The sequence below is a fragment of the Topomyia yanbarensis genome, chromosome 3 (genome assembly GCF_030247195.1).
Source record: "Topomyia yanbarensis strain Yona2022 chromosome 3, ASM3024719v1, whole genome shotgun sequence".
Taxonomy (NCBI): Eukaryota; Metazoa; Arthropoda; class Insecta; order Diptera; family Culicidae; genus Topomyia; species Topomyia yanbarensis.
This window is the reverse complement of record NC_080672.1, coordinates 91,811,568-91,834,348: the sequence shown is the minus strand read 5'-3', so window position 1 is coordinate 91,834,348 and position 22,781 is coordinate 91,811,568. Positions and strand designations below refer to the sequence as shown.

At 39.4% G+C, this 22,781-nt stretch overlaps 2 protein-coding genes across 4 annotated transcripts in view; one reads left to right on the top strand and one right to left on the bottom strand.

Annotated features, from left to right (window-relative positions):
- Positions 1 to 18,277, bottom strand: part of LOC131692488 (uncharacterized) — a 229,758-nt gene extending 211,481 nt beyond the window's left edge. For 2 of the 3 annotated variants that reach the window (XM_058979569.1, XM_058979570.1), the window contains exons 1-7: positions 17,896 to 18,277; positions 17,632 to 17,809; positions 17,252 to 17,545; positions 16,120 to 17,196; positions 15,925 to 16,064; positions 15,604 to 15,863; positions 13,365 to 15,545 (exon numbers count right to left, since the gene is read on the bottom strand). In XM_058979569.1, coding sequence (XP_058835552.1) covers positions 14,892 to 15,545; positions 15,604 to 15,863; positions 15,925 to 16,064; positions 16,120 to 17,196; positions 17,252 to 17,545; positions 17,632 to 17,809; positions 17,896 to 17,956 — 2,664 coding nt within the window. In that variant the 5' untranslated portion in view covers positions 17,957 to 18,277 and the 3' untranslated portion in view covers positions 13,365 to 14,891. The remainder of the gene's footprint in view (positions 1 to 13,364; positions 15,546 to 15,603; positions 15,864 to 15,924; positions 16,065 to 16,119; positions 17,197 to 17,251; positions 17,546 to 17,631; positions 17,810 to 17,895) is intronic. The other variant, XM_058979571.1, reaches the window with a different exon arrangement.
- On the top strand, positions 11,301 to 13,354 carry LOC131692493 (bolA-like protein 3). Its single transcript, XM_058979575.1, has 3 exons — positions 11,301 to 12,749; positions 12,885 to 12,974; positions 13,086 to 13,354. The coding sequence occupies exons 1-3, from the start codon at positions 12,705 to 12,707 to the stop codon at positions 13,269 to 13,271; spliced, it is 321 nt and encodes a 106-aa protein (XP_058835558.1). The 5' UTR covers positions 11,301 to 12,704; the 3' UTR covers positions 13,272 to 13,354.
- Positions 18,278 to 22,781: the final 4,504 nt, after the last annotated feature.

Genomic DNA, 22,781 nt, shown 5'->3' with positions numbered 1-22,781 from the left:
ATTGAATATAGATATGACAACAATATAAGTTATCATTGATGTCATATTTATAACAAATTGTGTTATGTATTTTATGTTATCGCATAATTCATCCAGTTATCATTTTCATAAAAGTGCTTATTGATGACAATTGGTTTTTAACGTGTTTTCGTTAGTTGCTCTTAACTTGATACCTTGCACCGTAAAACGGGGTATCTTTGATCGCCGGGGTAAGTTTGATCATATGGGACTTTTTCCAGTAACGTGCGATAAGATGATTCCCTCTAACAAAATCAACGAAACAAAATACAAACCATATTCTAAACATGTTCAGCATCTACCGGCAAAGATTTTTTGTCAATCAATGTACTTTTAAAAAAATAAATTTAAATTGAAAATGATACAACTTTCATGCATCGTTTCAATCTGTTCAAACAATTCCTTGTATGTTATTGAAATCAAGCAACTTCAACTAAACTGATCACTTTTTTAGAAACCGTGAATATATTTGTCCAATAATTTATTTAAAAAATCCGAGAATTTAATTGCTTAATATTTTATTTCTACTATTTTCTCGAAAAAGTTCGCTAAAAGTCGGCTGTATCCTTCCAGGCAATTTTGTTTTCTTACGAGACGAAACAATATCGGGCCATAAAATCGCGCGCAGATATACTATTTACGCAACATTTGGAGTGTTATTTATTATTTCTATACGGGTCATTCCATGCGAAGTGATCAAGGCACGTGTAATCGACCTCCACGGATTTGAATAAAATTTAGAGGAATTGTTCATCTAGGGCCAATATATAAAAACCCAAATTTTTGTGACAATTGAACCACCCCTCGGGTCATGAGAGTACCCCCCGTTTTGGCAAATTGCCAAAACCCTTGATTTTCTTTTGATCATATCTCCGGTTCTATTTACTCTAGAATCAAACTACAAGATGGCTTTTGAAGAAAATTGTTCAAGGAGTCTATAAAAAATATTATTTTTTGCCGACAGTGTTGCCAACTATGCAATTTTTTCAGTTCAATATTAAAAGTTAATTTTTCTCAAAATACGTATACTTTACTTTTGAAAATTTTAATGCCATCGCGTTCCTCAGACATTTTTACATAAAAAACACTTATCATCCCAATATAATATGAGCGCATCCTGAGATACACCGTTTTGAAGAGAAAAAACCGCAATTTCCCATATAAAATCGCAAGCGCACAACACTAAAAAACCAACTTGAGTATGCTAAGTTCAAACATAATTTTTCGTGAAGTAGACGAGAAATGATGAAAAACTACGTATTTGGTTTGCTTCTAGCAGATCAGGGTCGATTTTTATGACAGTTTGAAGATTTTCGCAATTTTGGCCAATAAAAATGGATTTTTATATGAGAAAATCGGAGTTTTTCCCTTCAAAACGGTATATCTCAGGATGCGCTCATATTATATTGGGACGATAAGTGTTTTTTATGTAAAAATGTCTGAGGAACGCGATGGCATTAAAATTTTCAAAATTAAAATATACGTATTTTGAGAAAAAATAACTTTTAATATTTAACTGAAAAAATTGCATAGTTGGCAACACTGTCGGCAAAAAATAATATTTTTTATAGACGCCTTGAACAATTTTCTTCAAAAGCCATCTTGTGGTTTGATTCTAGAGTAAATAGAACGGGAGATATGATCAAAAGAAAATCAAGGGTTTTGGCAATTTGCCAAAACGGGGGGTGCTCCCATGACCCGAGGGGTGGTTCAATTGACACGAAAATTTGGGTTTTTATATATTGGCCCTAGATGAACAATTCCTCCAAATTTTGTTCAAATCCGTGAAGGTCGATTTCAAGTTTGCATCTTTTTTTGATCACTTCGCGTGGAATGACCCATACACATATTTTGCTGATCAAAGTTACCCCGAAATCAACGAATGAAAATTTACAACAAATTTATTTTATTTTGATAGTAAATTGAAATAAATTACCAAACAATTTGGACGTTTCCAATCTATGGGTACCAGTACTTGTTTTAAAAATGCAAACAATTACATTTACCTGATTTGAAGAAAGTTATTCGAAAAAATGCAGAAAAATTGATCAATGTTCCCCCATTTTACGGTATTCACAATTATCACTTATTAGTTTTTATATATTCATTGAAAATGGGAGAACCCGCAGCTATTAGGACCTATCTAAGCAAATCTCCTTTTCACGTGGATAGATGTGAAAGAATTTATCGTTAAAGGTCCAATTGTTAGTTTGAAGCCTTAGCTACATTTTGGAGCCATAAAAAATCATTTGCACCACTCCATGACAGCACTAGGCAACGATTTCCAAAACTCTAGGTTTTTCCTTTCTTTTAGAATGTAGGGGTGATTCGGGCCAGCATACGGGGCAATTCAGACCGACCTTTTTTTACAATAGAATTATGTTTACCTATGAAATCTTTATTGGAGAAACTCATTAAAAACTAAAAAAAGTTTTTTTTTAATAATCTGGTTAGTCACAGATGTCGATTGACGCATCATGTATTTTCCTTGCTGCGGCGTGTGTAATCGTGTACGCAGAAGCAAGCCGCTGAACGGTGATTGATGGAATAGGCGGTACGAATAACGCCGTACGCTCATTTCGCATAAAAGTAGTAAGCGTCTTGAAAATATCTGTCATTTCACTTAAACAAAAATCGTTCCATAAAATAGGAGCCTCATGCGTTCCATATCACTTACCTGTTATTTTTTTTACTTTTGTTTGTTACTTTAATCGCGGTTTTACCATTACAATGTTTTTTTTTTGTTTTGTGGATGGAAAAAATGAAACGCGTTGTATCTCCTATCTAAAAAACTACAAGGGGCAGCCCTATGGTGTTGCACGAGCTGTAGACATAGGACTATACTACTTAATGTAAAATATTTATTTTCTTAGTACATTTATATAGAAATATTTCCTTCGTATGGTTTAATCACAACCAATCAACATCGAATATTACACATTGAACCAAACCTTCTTGGTTATTTGGTCATTTGATTTGTAGTAGGTGATTGAATCCGATTAAACTTATTTAAAAGGATCTGAAGAAAGAAGACAGAAAACTGTGACCAAACTTATATCTGGAACTAAATCTTTATAGCATAAGATTAGCTTGTAAAAACTTTTCGATTGTGTGTGGTAAAAAACCCGGACCAGAGAAGAAAAATCAAATTTTAGACAATATAATCACATTTCATGTATGTATAGACCAAGCATTCTAGTTATATTTTGCCATTTCCCAAAGTACGCATACAAATATAGCGAATTCAGTGGTCTTTATCATATATCGAAACTATAAATATACAAAAACCAAAAACAATTTTATATATGGACAAGATGCGTTTTTGCAACGGTTTTTCAAGTGACAGTGTATTCATTCATAAATGGGCTTTGTAGTATGTACCTATTAGTAGAATCAAAATACTATAGGCTGAGTGGAAATGAATCACGTGATGGGGAAATGAATCAACGAATTGATCGAATGTAAATAATAATCTTTCGTTGTGCAATTTAGTAACAAATTAGATCTACCTACCTACACATTCGCCTCAAACATTAAACCCAAGCGTACAAAGCAAAATGAATCAACGCTGATGATGATGGGTAGAGCGAAAGATGCAACTATTACCACGACACTATGTTAACCGTGTTTGCAAATGGAGCTCGCATGTACAAACTATTTTGTGTACTATACATAAAAGTGTGCTGGAAACGAGCACAACACAAAAGATAGCATAGTGTTTGAACGGAGTCGCATTCACTGGGTAGCGTACCACCACAAGCAGTGTAACGGACTTCTAACTCAGCTACACTGGCTGTGAAAACACACAGCGCGGTGATCTGCTTCGCCAGCCGCTCAACAGGTTACTGAGCGTGTTCGGCGAAATCCGTCCGTTTAAAATAGTCGATAATGACGTCATTCATAGAAGCGTAGCGCGCTAGGTACACAAATCTGTCGTGCTGGACTAGGAAAGCGCTATCTTCTGTGTGTAAATGCGCGATATTTTGACTAGGTTGTTCATTATTTAAATTTTTAATGACATGATATCAAAAATCTTTGGGTTTATCTATTGGAATCTATTCTTAGAAGTATTTCGGGCGATATGCGCAAAAAATTTTATCGTGAGATGGCTGAATTATATGCGTTTAAAATTGGACCACTTTTCGTTACATACCATTTTTGTACAATTTGCAACGTACACCCCTACATCGAAAACAAAGACGTAGTCCTACGTCAAAAAACTGAAGAATGAGATTCATCTGTCAAAATTAATATTTTATAATAGCGATTCCACGAACGTCACGACAGTCACAAAGTATTACAATTTTCTAAGATATCGAGGGGGTCCGAATTATACCCACGGTCTTAATAACCCCGGGTTCCCCTATATTACTAAGACGTTTAAATCAGTTTGATTCAACTGAATCATTTGTGCATCTACATATTTACAATAAATTTCACTGTGCTCATAACTCTGCATAATGTCCGGGTAGTTCACAGTAGCTTAGTAGCAGATCAATTCCAAAGTTCATTCGAGTGGTTATGAAACAAATTGATACATTTTTATGGTAGAACAATAACGTCGATAATAGTACTCTGATACCAATTTGTTATTATCAACTTCAGCAGTCCATCCAATTTGATTTTTTTTTGTCGTAATATCTCACCATAGAAATGTACTTCTGGAACGAATTTGAGTCGATTCTGTTTCTTGAAGGCTTTTTGTTTTGGTTTTCCTCAAAGTTTCTTGCTGTAAATACACGGCGCTGATAAGAAATATCTCTGAGCATCATTGGAACATCAAATTTTTCTGTAAGACAATCGGTGTTAGGTTTTTTCATGCCGTTCACCTGACCCTTAAGGCACACAAACTTGTGTACACTTTTGCCAGACATGAAATTTACATCTCATATACAAATAATATTTTTTCGACCGCAGCAAAACCAATGCCAGGACCAATAATAATATTTGTAGTTTGCTTCGCCCAATGTCACTCACGCATTTTTTTTCCTGGATTTTGATGTTTTGTCCAGCTAGCCTACACTGTGCGACTATATAAGCTCTAACGGGGGTGCCAATCACAAATGTCGAGCATTTTTCTCAAACTCATCCAAAAAATTAATTTAAGCTGAAATAAATACATATACTGAATTACTGTAAAACTTTACTTTCATTATGATAACTACCCTTGTAACAATTAAGGTTTTATAGTACTCCTGAAGCCTTCCTTGCAGTGTGCTATAAAATTAGAAATGCTACTTGGGTGAATCAATCTAAAACGTCACCATAATGTAATTATGTAATTATGTGTGTAATTATAATGCTTTCGACTTGGAAACTGAAGCGAAACCGTCAAACTGTAGAAATTCCTCGAGATTTTCAATGGTGGCATCAAAAACTGCAGCGATAACAAATTCTGTTATGATCGAGTTATTCGCAAATTGTGAAGATGATAACATAATATCAAAATAATAACAATCATAACAAGACATGATATCAATATGAAATCATTATGTTATCCGCCTTTGCTCGGGCTAGCTCCACCTTTTATTCACAGTCCCAAACACTCATTTACTGGTGGTTTACCCCTCAGGTTTGGGGACAATTTTTCACTAGTGGCCTATCCCCCATATGCTTGTTCATATGTCAGTGGCGCCATTATTTCAAATGTGGCCACAGTCCCAACTACAAATATATTTAAAATGACCGTTAAAGCGGGCGAAGCTTTGTTTTTGAGTGTTATGTCTGTTAGTCTGTGACCGTATTACCTATCCCACCCTAATGCCTCAAACAAACAGTTTGTTTTGTGCCAAATTCAAAACTCAACATTGGTCAACAGAGTCAAGTGACGATTATTGAGATCCCGCATTTATTTCCACTGCCGCCAGCGCTTGCGCCAGTCTGTTTGTTTGCTTCCAAATCCCTCTAGCAAACAATTCGTGTTATTCCAAATTCAAACGTCAAAGCGAATCAATACCAACGCAGCTGACCGTAGTCGGAAAATAACTGGCCTTATCCGCCGTAATCGTACTAGCTGCGTCCGCTGGCAACTGGCAACACATTGCTCCAATAATGTTCTGTAACTTTCCATGGCATGTTTTCGTCATGCACTCTCCTAGGAATTCCCGCACATATTTCTTGGCCGAAGGTTTATTTACTCTTCCCACGGAGCATTTATTATTGTTTTTCTCCGTCTGCGCTTTGCATCCTCTTCCTCGAATCTTTTCGCCATGTTCTCAGACCTCATTTGCTAGGTGTACGATGCATTTCGAATACGGTAACATTGATGATGACGACGATGATTATCATCATCATCATCATCAACACCAACAATATAAACATCAAATCAAAAAGGAAACGAGAAAGACCGTCGACATGAAACATGCACCATCCGTTCCAGAGCTATACCCACATGTACATATTGAATGTATGTAGGTATGTTTCAAATTGAGCGCCAACTGCTGAATTGTGCTTGTCTGGATCTGGACCGGCTACGTGAACAGAGAGGTCTGTGCCTTGAATACCGCACCGCATGTGTCGAGCGAGCGGGATTCTTTCCCGAGGTTATTCTACCTTCACAAGCAAACAACAAAACGTAAGAAAAATCGGCAGTCGAAGAGGGATTTGGACCTACCCACCAACAAAAAGTGCTTAAGGAACAATAACCCCAACCCAACTCTAATGATTATCAAAAGCAAGCACACAGAAGTGGTAAAGGAATGTTGTTGGCCAGAAAACGAGTGCTGTTTGTTCGGTTTGCGAAAATAAAAAAAAAAATAAGACAGCAAAATCGGGATGGACCTGCATTCTTTCGGCTCTTGTTAACACCGGCGAGACGATTTCACAGTATCAATCGGTTAGAAGAAGAGTACAGTGTAAACAATGATCTCTGTCACGTAGTCCGCCGTGAATGGAGACGATGATCAAATGAATGTAAATTGATCCCTTCTCCTAGCTTCTTCGGCCAAGCTCTATTTCCCCCCAGACAATTGTTCAGATGTCCCATTTGTTTGAAGTTCGATCCACGAGCGCAAACTGGTTTATTTTCCTAAATATTTATCATGTTACTGACGTCAGCTTTTTATTGCGAAGATAAAATGAATGCAAACATATAATTGCTGATACGTTTGTTTACAAAATTGAGTGGGTTATTGAATAAAATCTGTACTCTACACATGTTTGATTAATTGTACTCATTAGAAATTAGTATAGGCTTTAGACACGTGACTGAAGAAATGAGACACAATAACCGGCATTATTATCCTTATTTAGCAATATTTAGGGCAATGTCAGCGAATGTAGTTCAAGCATATTCGAGACCAATTATATCTTCGTGGTAAGACTGTGTCCTAATTTCAAATAGAATGTATTTCGATAAAATCCAAACATTGCCCAGTAAATATCTACCAGAGTATTTTGAAATCTTAATTTTAATTAACGCAGCTATAGTAGTCACGCCATGATTACTTTCCACTAAATCGAATGTCACAAAAAGATGAAATTTTTCATTACAATAAAACATTCAAGTTAAGCTTACCGATATCCAGACTGGAACATCACGTAAAAAATTAATGAAAACCCACTCATTCCACCCAACACATCTGACTCTGAAATGAATGTATCTCTATCTGGTGGCCAATGGCAAAAGCACAAAAGCTTTCCGTTATGCGTCATGAAATATTCCACTGTGGGACAAGAGGGAAAAAATTTGGTAATAATTTATTTTTAATTATTTTTTATAGGGTGATGAGCCCATTATCGCTATGTTTCTATTATCACGCTACCCATTTGAAGCCGTTGGTTAGAGCAGTGTCTGCCATCTTTGTTTAACGCATTGAGTCAAATGGTAGCGCAACAATAGGGGCACTCGATTCGTGTTTTCGTTGCGCTTAAACACGAGAATTTCACTGTTTTCAGCGCATGTATGTTATTATCTTGGTACTTAATAACGAAGCAAAGCTGTTGATGCCAATTTCTACGCATTCCATTGTTTGTAGGCCGAGTAATTAATGAATCAGTGAGGCGCCGTCCTTAGTATGGTGAAAATAGGCACTTCACCCTACATCTTTAAAAAAATTTAATTTTTTTGGTGGGCATTACATTACATTTCTAATTCAATATATTGGATGTTCAGTTATTAACTGTTGATAAAATATAATAAACATTCGCATATCAGTGATTGTTGACATAGGAATTTTTAAAACCTACTCGGTAAATCGAGTAAGCAAAGCGCATTTTAGAAACGAACTTGCAAACTATAAAGAGAACTAATCGTTGCTTTTGATTGAATTGATCGCAACGATTTTCACCGGAATTGTTTATAACTAATCGTCTTAATTTCTAATGTATACATTTGCGAGTCTGTGACAGAGTGGCACAAAATCATTATTATCACTTTGCTGGGTAGACCGGGGCAGGATGACCGAGGGTCTTTCATGTAAAAAAACTGTTATGCGCAGTAGTGACATCTATAATGATTTTGGTGGGGTATTAGCTCGCCCATGTACCGACGTAATTTCAGGTGCTTTAGTGTTGTCGTTTGTACAGGAGCATGTTTGTCCTCCTACCGGAATTGGTGAGTATCAGAGATCAGTGGGCGAGGTCTCGTTTGCGACAGTTCATTTCTTCTCCTTTTTTTTCTCGCAACATTTTGCTGAATTTTCCGAAGTTTTGTTCGTTCCCGACACATTTCCAGTGGTGTAAAACAAAGTGCAATACGGTGGATCGCTGATCCAGAGTTCTCGGAATAATTTTTGCGTGCTGCTCGCTAAGAAAGGTAGCGTCTACGTGCTGGTGAGAAGTGCACATCGAATGACTGACGCCCCACGGATCGCTCGAGTCAGGAGTATTCGGGGCATGAGTGCTGCCTTCAGCAGGTTCAAGATCGGATGCGGCGCTCACAGTTCATCGTATTATTCAACACCGATTTCGGTAATTATTACGCCGGTGCGGCCATATATTAGAGCGGTAAATTTTATACGGATCAGCAGATCCAAGATCGGACGCGGCGTTTACAGTTCACGGTAATATACAACACCGGTTTCGACAGCTGGTACACCGGTGTGGCCATAGACTAGAGCGGTATGCTTATATGGTCTGATTTTCAAATGTTCTACCCAAAACCCAAACCGAACGAGTTTCGTTTAGATTAAAAAAAATCAAACTCTCCGGTTTTTATTATTTGAAGATTACGAATTGTTGACTTCGAAATTTATTCCAACCTGGCAGGTATTATAAGACAAGGCAGAAGAACTTGCCAAAAATAAAACTGATGGTGTCATAGTTATCAGAAAAGTTTTCAGTTGCCTTGGAAACAATATTGTTTATTGTCTTAAAAAGTACAGAGAAAAACTTTTCTATAGTCGCACACTACCAACATTCTGTTTAAGGGAACTTTGTAAATACTTGCTTAATCAGAATATTTAAATATTCGAAAATTCGGCACACACACGCACTAAATAGAAAAATCATTTAAATTTTGTTTTTATGAAAGCGTTTACGTGGGATATTTTTTATTTTTTTCTGTTTTCGGAGTTGCTTGGGGTTTTCTTGTTTTAACTCTTGTGAAGTCGCGCAAATGACCCACTGATCGAGCAGCCACTGGTGCGCTAAGACTATTTCGCTATATTTTCAGAGCAGCGTGCACTGAGTGAACTAGCGCGACTTCCGGAAGGGTAATGTTTAGTACTAATTAAACGATTTCGTCAATTTTCTCGTTCGTTTCAGAGAGCGAGTAAAGGTTCTATAACCATGGTTCATTAGCTAGGAAAGGCATATAATCTCTGCCCCATCCCAGGAAATTTAGACCAGTACGTAGTACGGTTGTCCACGTTTCTTCCTTTTATTCATGGTTCAATATAATTCGTTGATTAAATCATTTATTAGATGGATAATTTTATTGCCGTATAATAGCCGAATCATCTTCGTTTTGTGCGCTGCACAGTTGGCCTGGCCGTTTTAATCAGAGCCGTAGCAATCTAAGGGGCAAGGGTGGGGGGGGGGGGTGGGTCTTTGATCTTTGATCTTGATATCGTTCACGTAGAAAGTATGGGGCGTCTCTACCAGTGAGCTTTCTCTATATCTTATCTGATAGTCATGCGACGATTGTCATTGAGGTGTCCTACTGAGCGGATAAAAGAATCGTCTTGGAAGATTCCCCTCAAGATGCGAAGCATTCTAGACCGCAACACGTCTTTTCCACTTCTGAGCTGAGCCGCTTTGTCGTTCCTGTCTCCATCACCTACCGTAAGAACCTTAGACTACAGGATCAACTTTATACATCTTTAATACCTTGATGAGGAGCGAGTGCGGTATGGAGTTGTATGTCTTCTTGTAATCGATATAGCCCATACTAAGGTTCCGTTAGTTACACACTACTTCTCCAACAATGACTGCATCGAGGATGGCTTGATCTTTTCAGTCTGGTGTTTTTCTTAGATCCCTTCTGCTCCTCTGTCAGAATGCTATTCTTCTCATAGTGGGCCCTTACGTATGTAGTGATGAAGGTGCTCATGATCTTATGCAGACTTGTTAGGCAGGTAATTGGTATATCCTTGGGGATGAGAATTGTGGTACCACGGGTAATGAAATCCAGCGATAAACGGGGCTCGCATCATGACATCTTGTCGATTTCTTCGCCTGCTCATTTCTCCTCGCCCCTAAGCCACTGTTACCCTTCGCGATATTGTACGGGGACCTGCCAAATACTGGTTCATAAGCTATAACTGATATCCGGTAGACCTTCGCTGAAATTGTGCTTCTTGTGGCTGATTTGGTCATAGAAGTGTAACGCCTTAGTCATTTTGATAAGACTGCATTAGTGTGTCGTGTTTTTTGTCAGCTGGCGAGCTCCCAGCATGCGAAGCTCAGTTGTTCGACTCTCCAAACTCCGCTACCTTGGAGGTATTTGTTTTTCCTGGTGATGTTGAGACGGGTCGCCTCTAGGTGTAAGTTGATATGGTAAACATCTTACGGTTGCCACTGCAGCACAGAATACTTCCAGGTTCTGCACAAATTCCAGGTGAATTGGGAGCACGTTATCATTCATGACCTGAAGTTCACAGGTCAACTTAAAGTATTCTTTTAAGTTGACCTGTGCAGTTTCGGGATCCTGCGGCGCGGCATTAGATCCGTGTCGCGACATTGCGCAACCGCATCATCCACATTGAATACCAAATCACTTAGTAGTTGCCGACCAAGGGATGGTGTGTGCACATCGAATGACTGACGCCCCACGGATCATCCACATTGAATACCAAATCACTTAGTAGTTGCCGACCAAGGGATGGGTCTTCTAGCAACGATTCTCTCTTTTCCTTTTTCTTAACGACTACGAGTGAATCAATTTTTTGTTTTTATCTTGTAACGAGCAAGACGAAGAAGGAAGAAAGTGTAGAACAGCGTGAAAAAGGTCATATGAGCAAGCTTAGTTTTTTGACGATGTAACCCTTTGTGTTCTACCGCAGGAGTCAGTATCGTCTTGAGTACTGTGGCCTTAAATATTAAAAAAAAAATTCTTCCAGACCCTTGCTTTAAATATACGTTAAGTTTAATTAAAAAAAATTGCCCCCTCACGTAAAATAAGATTGCTACGGCTCTGGCTTTAATGATTGTGTACCATATGTGCCACAAACATTAATATTGGCACGAAAAATTGCAATTTTTCAGGATCCCTACATGTATTGGCTATGTATGTGTAGACTAGACTAGACTAGCAATATGTGTACGGCGAATCAATTACATCCGATTTCCAAAAACGTGGTACCGTTGGAAATTATATTCAATACAATACCTAACAAAATGGTATAGGGTAATCGCGTCTAATACGCCTCCATTAACCAAAAATAGGTATACTTCAACGTTGGGCACTATGATTGATAAGCTTATAAACAGATGCACAATAAAATTGAAATTTTGGTTGGAAGTCGGTTTTTTACTTTCACCATATGAGCCATGAATTAGAAAAATAAAATCTTCCAAAATAAAGATTTCTCCCCAGGTTCTTCCAAACTTAAGATTTCTCGCCAGGTGCGACCAATACCTGAGAAACTGCCTTATATCACAGAGAACAGACATATAAGCTAGAACAAAGTTTCCTAAAAAACCTGTGTAATATCAACGTTGGTAATACCATGTTCACACTACAGAGTTAAAACATGTTATAATAATTAGCAACAAGAAAAATGTCATCAAGATAGCGTTAAAACGCGTTTTAACTCGTACTGTGAACGTAGTATAAGTATTTAACAGCTTTATTGTCAATTAACAACTTTCGAGAAATCCGTTTGTTTATCTCAACGATTTCTCTGACATCACTGAAAACTGTCAATTCGCGGAATAGCAAGCCTCCTTTGTATGAGCCATGGACTTGTATGTAAGTTCTCAATGCCTATATGAAAGGTGAATGGGTTAGCAATCCCGGAAAATATTCTAATAAAATCCCGGGATCATGCTGCCTCGCCCACTGTGCAACGAAAGCTTTCGTTCCCACATGTATTGAAAGCTCTTCCAGCATGTACCGCATAAACTGACATTTCTGCTTCGTTCAGCATGCGACGAAGCAACATGCCGGTAAAGTAGGCGTATTGATTTCATAACAAATCCGGCTCAACGAAGTAAATTTCAAGTTCATTCAACAAAAAAAACCCTATCTAGTGTTATTATTGTCAATTAAACGCCACTTTATACTAGGATTAGCATCGAGTAAGATGAGTTCTAATTTTGTGCGATTAGCCGGCAAGCGGTACATTTCGGTAAGAGTGAAAGTGTTACGCAAAGCAATTGCTTCTTATGTAGGTTATGTTTACGTTTTGCGTATTATGAGAATTCTTATCTACGAATAAAACAATTGACTGTCTACAGAGTGTAATCTAATTTTCTTTTCACAGATTCTCAGCCGCGTGTGGTCGGGAACCGGTGGAGCGGTAAAAAATACCGAAAATACTCTACGAAAAACACTTCAGACCAAATTTCCGATGGTAAGTAGTCAGATTGGTAATCGAAAAAAATGAATCTACACTATATAGTTCTTGTTTTGAATGATTATGCCTTTAATTTATATCTCATCTACGTTGTTCGATTAATTACAGGCAAAAAACGTAGTGGTCAGTGACATCTCGGGAGGTTGTGGTTCAATGTACGAAATTTATGTCGAAACAGCAGAATTCAAGGGCCTTTCGACTGTCAAGCAACATCGGCTAATAACCGAGATACTGAAGAGCGAAATCAAAGATATGCACGGACTTAGGATACATACGGCTATTCCTAGTGAATAAATTTTTATTGTTACCCTAGTTAGTTTTTTTTAAATTTTTCTAATAGGTTTTATTTTGCAATAAATGTTTTAACAAAGTGGAACAGTGACTCACCTTACGAGAAATGTTATTCTCCAAGGACTCTGACGATGCACTTCACTTGCACTGTAGTGGATGTTTGCACGTATTTATCAAATGCTCAATTCGAATGGATTTTCCTCACAGCACTGGACAATCACAGAACTCGCGGAAACAATACACACTACGGTTCGTAAAAGAAACCGCTAAATTGAAAACCACAATGATAAAAGCGTTGTTGAAATCAGACGACACAGAGGACACATTTGCGGTTAGAGTGAATGAAATAGCAGATATTTTGTTTTTATTTTGATACGGTTTGCTGCACACGGCTCGCGATAAAATCGTTTCGTCTATATGGAGCTGTCACGAAAGCTTGCGCTACTTTACCGACACTTTAATCTGCAGATGGGGGGCTGGACTTTTCCAACGAAATTTTTTGCTCGAAAATATTTTGTGGGTGGTGAACCGCCTAATGGAAACGCGTGGTAGCAGCTAAACAATTGAATGAATTAGATAATATTATTCTGCATTACGACGGATAGGTTTTTCGTAGAAATGTTGTTCTCCTGGATCCGGCTCCCGTTTGCTTTTACTGTCGTTGAGTTGGAAATACAAATCACATTCTTTCCAACACTTTTAACATTTTGCTTATGATTAGCAAAGCAATGTTTTCATATAAATAATATTATGTTTATGTTATTATTTTAATCTGAACATTACGTATTTCTTTACAGTATACGCACCAACTAGAGATGGACGAGTAAATCACGAATCGATCAAAAGAATCGACTCTTGAAAAAGTGTGAATTAGCAACGATTCTTTTTTAAAAAGTCATCTAGTAACAATGAAGGTTTTATAATAGTTTTATGGCCTCTTATAAAACTTAGATTGAACAATAAAACTTCAATTGTTTTTTGGGTTGCGATTCTTTGAAAAACCTGTCTAAGGGTCTATTTCTTCACCCTCGCTCAACTTTTAAACCAGGTTTACCAGTACATTTAAACCTGGCTTAAGTGCTAAGCGAGGGTGAAGAAATCGTCCCTAAGCGACTTAGAGAAATGTATAATTTTTTTTTTTAGAACGGAGTACTTGTTCTTAAAGTTATAGTTGCAATAGAAAAATTTAACCTCACTTTTTCGACAGGTTGGGGAGCTTGTTTATATGAACTTTGAAAAATTTCGATTCCTCGCAGTACAGAAACTTGGCTCGAATTGATTTTAAATTCTAACACCATGTAAACAAGCTCACTGAACTGTTAATTTTTCGTGTATTTTTACTGAAATGACGTCATCTTGCAATGCTTCATTCCTGATGGAGTGCTGATAATTATAATCCTAACAAGATGCAAGCAAATCAAGCCAACTGTGATCTTATATCACATTAAACATAAGCGCTATGAATACATGAGCACTTATTTGTTTATAAGACATCAAAACCGTACTCCAAATCAAAATCAAACAGACATTTCTCTAATCTTTACAAATGTCATTGAATTGGTCAAGAGTCTATTCCTTTTTTCTTTAAGTCAATTATGATTCGCTTTTGAAGCTTGCCCATATCTACACTAAACTAAAACCTAACCTAAAATTACTCGCAACCAGCACTGCCACAGCGAAAAACACTAACCACCTCGCGACACTTCGCTCTTCACCTCCACTCGCATCCGTCGGACAACGCAGCCCTTGATGTTTAATAACCATCCGCACTTGATCCGGATAGCGGCAGTCGTTCTCCGTACACTTCATGTACGATGTCTCCATCTGCACTATAAAATACAATGACGAACACTGCAATCCAGGCGCCCCGGAACACAGCTCCGTAAAGTTAAACCACACGTTATCCTGCTCCGGTGTTGTGGTTTTACATGATAATCCTGTGAAATGATAATCTTGGGTTCCACAGACGGTAAATTCTCCGTAAGCCGAATTCTGAAATTGAATCCCCACTACGCCGGTTTTCCACAGAAAATTACGGCTGATTCGATACCGAAGCTCAACGCCGGGACTGAGATATTGCTCGTACTCCTCCCGTATATTAACGTTACGCCACATGTCCCGGTTCGAAGCTGTTCTGCAGAAGGGAGCTACTAGCCGCTGAGGAATTGCTTTCAACGTTGTGAGCAGTTCCTCGCTGAATGGCCTCGGTTCGATCGACGAGGACTCGATAATTTTGTAGTGTTCCTCTACAGGGAGACGACTATGTGAAATACCGCTCTGGTTTATGAAATTATGCGGTTAGTTGGCGTTATTTGGAATAAGTGAGAGTACTTACAAAATCCGTCAGCTGACGGAACGTGGCCACGTCGTTAGTACGAAAGATGAAATACAAATCCGAGAACTGCTCGAATGAACTGATCATCATTCGACGGGCACTGGCAAAATCGGTCTCCGTTATTTTTTGGTCCTGGGAAACTACCATAATCACGGGCGAACTAGCACCAACGGTCCGGTAGGCTCGTTCTTCATCCATTTGGGCAGATAACCTGTTGATTATAGAGTCGAAACTTCTGGATAGCGAGAGAGACGTGGGATCTATGAAGAAGTAATTATTTTAGCTATGGGCACTAACAAATTCAAGCAACGAAAAACTCACACGGTCCTTCGAAACTGGACAGCTGCTCGAAAATACTAGCTACGCTGTTGGTTCTGTTAACCATGAATTCTCCGGTTTGACCGTGTACCACAGAAATATGCGATCCGTAGACAGAAATGTCGATTAACTCGGCTAAATGACTGAAGAATAAACTGCTTGGATCAAAGTCCACATACTTCAAACTACAGTACTCACAAAATCAGCCTTTGGTTCTCGTAAACACTTCTTGATCCATCAATCACCAGCAGTAAATCCACAATCGGTTTGGTGTCCGAAGTTCCCACTGCACTGCAGTCGGCTACCGTTCCCATTAAACTTGTAGCATAGTTAAAAAATCTATCAACAGCCGCATCACAATTCCGTCGCATTAGTGAGTCTTCCACTACAACGCTTCCCGTCGCAAACTGCAAGATCTGCACGAAATTAAAAGTTTCTTGCTTCAATCGATCTCTGTCTATCGTGTGTAGAATTTCTTTCCTATAGCATGCCTTGTTGATGTCATCAACAATCGATTGGTCTGCCTTCAATGTTTCCTCATCTTCATCGTCGAAAACATTTCGAAACTTGGTCTTTCCAGCGGCGTTGAATAGCGCATTCAACGAATCCTCTTTGAGCTCTGTATTCCTCGACCCTACATCCACAATCGAAAGCCTGCTATGATGTAGCTTCCGCTTTCGAACATTCTCAATCGAAATGACCGGAATACCACGGGCGCTGTAGTACATGTCCAACACCTGCGATAACCGAAGTCTTCTCACCCTGTTGACAAAACTCGGAACCTGTTGCGCTAAAAAGTACCCATCGATACCGGACAGAATCTCACTGTCCGTCATCTCCCAACGTCCATCGTGGTCGTTTGCAAGAAACCGAACTCGGGGAAAGTACGTATCGTTCCACGTCCCCTTCAACCCAATCCGTACATCCGTACCAACGTACGGGCCTTGATAGAGACATACTTCGGCAAGATCTCCGGCCAGCCCGGTCACGTAGGTGTTGTCGATCGATTCCATCGAGTTGATCAACTTCTCCAGCTGTTTGCGAGTGTCCGCACGCTCCATTGTTTCCAGATTTTCGTAGGGGTTCTTTCTTTTGTAAGCGGATACAAACTCACTAATGCGGACGTTTTGCGGCTGAAGCCCGGCTGCGATCGACATGATGGTAATTCCAGGAGCTACCGAACCATACATCGCACTTCGATAGGTCCCGCCTTCCAGTGGACAGCGAGAGATTGGTCTGTTGAAGGTGGTACTGCTCGTTTCGTTACGTTTACTTCTACAATGAAAAGGTTAGATGTGATCAACAAATCAATGCTAAGCCGAGAACCTACTTATTCTGAGTGATCCAGGGTGCCTGAGGATTCCTAGCATCGGCTAGAGTTCCCGGGCAGGTTGTCCGTTCGTCTCCCCGCTGATATGGTTCAATGGTACTGCTGAGCATGCGATGCAGCAGACAAATCTCCAATGGGCTTAGAAATTGTTGGAACTCTATCGTTCCAGGAATGTCGGAAACAAGTTGCAGCAGCAGCGTGTACTTGGGCACCATTATGCCGCGAGGGCTGTACGGGGTGACGAATTCAGATTCCTGTAGACCTGGAGCCTTTTCGATGCCGTCTATTCGTATGCTGGAATGGGTTTGGATAGTGCTGGTTAGAAGCGATAGTGACTTGGGGAAGTGTTATGACTTTGCGAGCAGTTCAAGAAGTCTTACCGATGCATCAAATCCACACTCAGCATCCGCATATCCAACGTGGTCGGGTTCCGCATTTCGATCTTCCGGATCAGCTCCAACAGTAGCTGTTGATTGTATCCGACCGTGGGTAGTGTATAGTTTCCTCGATAACAATGAATCAATTCCGGAGAAATATTGTAAGCCCGAACGAGAGTGGCTGAAATGTGCCAAATATTCACGCAATGGTTCAATGCCAATTGTGTTTCTGTATCAACTATATCAAAATACGGGAAGAAATTTTACCTCTATACAGGATAACAACCGAAAGAAACTGCAAAAGTGATCTCCGCAATGAAAATTCCATGGTCTCTTAAATTTGTAGTTTAGATACGGCGGATAATATTTGTTAGGGGCCTGTGCAATAAACAAAGTCCTAAACCAATATGTTACACATCGATTATGATTCACTTGGATGTGATAGTCATTGATTGGTGAATAGTGAAATATCTACGAGCCTTCAGTAGGTACGCAAAAAGTCAACATTTCAGTCACAGAATAGTAAACATGCATGAATTCAACAGTTCCAAAATATTGCATAGAGAACAAGAATTTCCCTGGACAGTTGTGAAGTTTTATAAATATTACAGAATAACATAAGCGCACAAATAACGTAATACACCTGTAATTCCGCTATTCAACTCACAAGTCGAAGCCACTACCGAAGACTAAGGTCGAATGGAAGAGGTGTGAGCCCAGTCGGTGTGATATCAGGTTGCAAGCATGCTTATCAGCCGGAATAGATATAGATAGCGTACTGTGATAAGCATGGCTCGCTCAGCGCATAATTTAGGGGAGCATCAATACTAAAGAGACTTACTGTAAGCCAAATATAAGGGGAACAAACGAAAAGTGAAACTAGACAAATAATAATACAGGGTTGAAGGCGCGAAAGGGGCGTCCAATTACAATCAGCATAAAGGAAATAATGAATCAAAAATGACTTCACTTTTCGTACTTACATTATACAACCTAACTTTTCAAGAAAATAGTCGAAATTCAGTGTTGTTACGGTCGCACGGATTTCGCGATTTTGCGAATTTCGCGGATTTGGCGCGTTTTTTGTTCTCAATTTGACGCATCGCGCGGATTTGGCGCGAATTCATTTTTCAAGTGTTTTATTTTACTAAAATTTCTAATTTCATTTATATTTTTACTAAGATAAACGAATACGATTAACTTTTACTCCAGTCGTTGGGAACACTAATCCCTTAAAGAGATTAGTTATGGTTATGAAAATTAATCAGAGACTCCGTTATGCCACATTGTCTAGGGTAATTACGAATAATATGGACAAGGTTCCAGTTTTGATTTTTCAATGTTTTTCTACCCGCGAAGTGATAGTAGTGGTCGGTTACCCACAGTAAGCCGTTCACAATCTTGAAATCCTGTGCAAAAATGTTTAACAAGGTTGGTATTTTCTCGAACAACCACGCGATGGAAAAAGGAGCGAATTAATTCCGCCTAAACGTAATGAAATCACGACATGATCCGGTACGAGGTTCGCAAAGGAATTGAAAATAACCAAAACCACCGTCTGTGCAGTTCTGGAACATTTCAAAGGATATTTGTTTTCCGGAAAATGTAATTAAGGCGTCGAATGTTGTTGTGGTCAACAAACTCTGTGCTGTACAGTTCGAAATATGCGCATACGAAAAGGTTTCAGAGCCGGATCGTAAAGTGAAAAAGTACGACAAAAATGCGAGCCCGAAAGCTGTATGATCAGGTGTTGACCAAATCAATCGGATGCATTCTTATGGAGCATGTGTTAAATTAGATTTCTAACAGCTTCCTGGACAGAAGTTTTATATTGCCAGGGATCGTTGAGGTGTTCCAAAGAAATATAATTTGTTCTTACGGATTGCTTTGGCGGTAATTTGTTGATCTGACAGGGAATCTGTAGCTGTGGTCGGAAGACATTGATTTTCATGGCAACCAGCAGAGTTTGAAATTTGCGACAAGTTGTTTATTGTTCATCTTTTTCTCCCATAGTGGGCATATCAATTGCTCTACCTGGTTTCATTTTAGTTGCGTTGGCGTGAAAGAAGATGTTCGCAATACTACATGGAACTGCAAAAAGTGCACGGATCGGAAAATTCTTGTGCAAGGGATCGAGGATATACCAGTCAGAGTCTGTCATCGACCTGAGACTGGATAGTCCGGACGATGCCTGGAAAACGCAAACGGATGGTGCAGTTGGAACTTGAGCGTGAAATGTTGGAGATGAAGAGGGCCGCTGAGGAGGAATTCCAGCACAAAAGAAGCTCGATGTGGTTGGAATATCGTCAAGAACCTATTGCGAACGAACACTGAGAAATTGTAAGCACAGTGGCCGGGTGGACCCAATGCAACGTTGTAAAGGAAGTAGCGTGGAAGGATTAGCAACAAGATCCAACAAAACAAAAGCTAGAGGAAAATGTCCCTAGTGATTTTCGAGGAGCATATCCAAAAATCTCCACGCCGAACTCGAGCAAACAGCGCGGGCAAACTACCGGAAATAATCAACTGCTGAGAAAACCTGATCTGCATACGAAACCTCGAAATCGTGATGCTTCGCCCTCGAAAGAAAGCTCCGCTTCGAAAATTTCCCACAGAAGCGCCAGTAATTCACGCCGAAGCTTAATTTATGAATCCGACGATAGTGCGAGCGATTGCGAAAGAATTCGACAGTTGGATGGTGATCTCACCAAGACACAATTGGTGGCTCGGAAAGGGCCGTTTCAGAAGCTTCCCATCTTCACTGGTAAGGTGAGTGGCCGCTTTTTATAAGCAGCTTCCAAAATGGAAAGCATCGCGTTGCTACTTTCCCGATACGTCGACGGAGAACTACGAATCACTCCAGCTACACATCTTCACCGATGCAAGTGAAAACGCTTATCAGTCATCAACGGTCAACCGAAATGTGCTCTCGTAGCGGCCAAGTCCAAAGTAGCTCCTTTGCAGTATATGTCAATTCCGCGACTAGACCTGCAAGCTGTAGTTTTGGGTGCTAGGCTATCCAATATGGTTAAGGATAACCATTCCCTGAAAATTGATAAGCGAATTCTATGGACGTATTCTACAACTGTACTGTCATGGATTCGCTCCGACCATAAAATATACAGGCAGTACGTGGCACACAGAATCGGAGAAGTGATGAGTCTGGCGAACGTTGATGAACGGCGGATTCCAACCAAATTAAAAATAGCAGACATTTTGATGAAGTGGGGCAGTGGCCCTCCTCTAACCAATCAGGGGCAATGGGTAGTTGGTCCAAATATTCTTCTACAACTTGAGCAATGGCCGAATTTCGAATTACCAACACTAAACGTCTGGAAAGAGCATAGAGCGTGGCATCTGTACCATGAAATCGAGTTTCTAGAGCCGTTGGTTGACATGAAAAGGATTTCCAAATGGCCAATTTTGGTTCGAAGTGTGGCGTGTGTATAACGGTTTATTACTAACTGCCGGAAAAAAGGGAAGCAAATCGCCGATTCAAACGTTTTTAGCATCAGCGAATCAAGCAAGGTTGATCAAGAGAAACATTCCAGCCATCGTAGCGTCATTAACTCGCGAGGAGTACAGATAAGCGGAAATCCAGATTTTTAAAATAGCGCAACAAGACGCGTATGAAGATGAACTCAAAGTTTTGCTTAAGAACAAGGAGCTGCTGCCAGGAAAATTGCTATCGATTGATCAAAACAGTGAATTGGCCACGACGTCACCAAGAAGCTACTGAACTATTATCACCAAAAGTTTGGGCACTGTAACCGAGAGACAGTGGTAAACGAATTTCGTCAACGATTTTACGTTTCTCAGCTTAGAGCAGCGGTGTGGCAGGTGATTAAGCATTGTACGTGGTGCAAAGTTCATAAATGTCGTCCGTCAGCCCAAGAATGGCTCCGCTACCCATTCAGCGCCTTACACCAAACCTACGGCCGTTTATACATGTTGGAGTGGATTATTTCGGCCCAATCAGTGTTTCTGTTGGCAGGCGATCAGAAAAAAGATGGGTTGCGTTATTTACGTGCATGACGACGAGAGCGATTCACATGGAAGTTGCACACAGCCTTAGCAGCCCAGCTTGCATCATGGCCATCAGGAGGTTTATCTGTCGCAGAGGAATACCGCTGGAAGTATTTTCTGACAACGGTACCAACTTCCTAGCTGCCAGTAAGGAGATAGCCGGAGAGTTTCAGAAAATTCACAGGCAATGGCAGGCAGGCAGAAACCTTCACAGATGCAAGAACACAGTGGAGCTTCAATCCACCATCAACCCCTCACATGGGTGGATGCTGGGAGCGACTAGTGAGGTCAGCGAAGGAAACGTTAAAAGTAGTAGACGACGCACAGTGGCTGGAGGCTGGCCAAAACCTCAAAAATTTATTTTTGAAATATTGGTATTTTACATTTTTCTTAAATTTCTCATGCATTGAATGACGTATATTCAAAATTTTATGATCATTGGATAAGAACACGATTTTTAACATGAGTTTAAACGTAGCAAAGTCCGGACTTTTTAATGATTTTCATTTCCGAAACCACCATTGCTCTGTTCACTTCAAATGCATGTTGCTCTTTTGATTTTGGTCCGATTTTAGCACAACTAGTTTCATTGTGTAGAGGAACGAAAGAACTTGGTTAGTGAACAAAATACATTTGGCAAATTTGATTGGAACTATGACTTTTTAGTTTAAATATGTTTGAGGTGGTCAGATCAAAAATATTTTTTTCACTAATGTAGTCTGTACAAATTTCGAAATCATTTCGGAACGGTCACATAGTATACATTCTATGGGAAAAAAATTTACTTTTCGAATATCATGGTCTCGTTCTGCGCCTAGGTGCGCAAAAAATTTAAGGAGATTTTGAAGCTATGGAGGCGCATGGGGTTTTGTGTAAAATTGTTAGACAATCTACAGTAAACCAACACGTTATACAATGGATTTAAAGTACTGTTCTTCATTTTTTATGATATTACTGACATTGGTGAACAGTAACGGAAAATCTATCATGAAAACGGGATCATAGTTATAAGAAAGGTTCAATGACACTGTATGGAAAAATGCATTTAATATTTTACGACTTTTGACATCAAAAATGAGCTCAGCACCTCAAAATTAGCTTAAATTGTGATTTTCAGCCAAATTAGG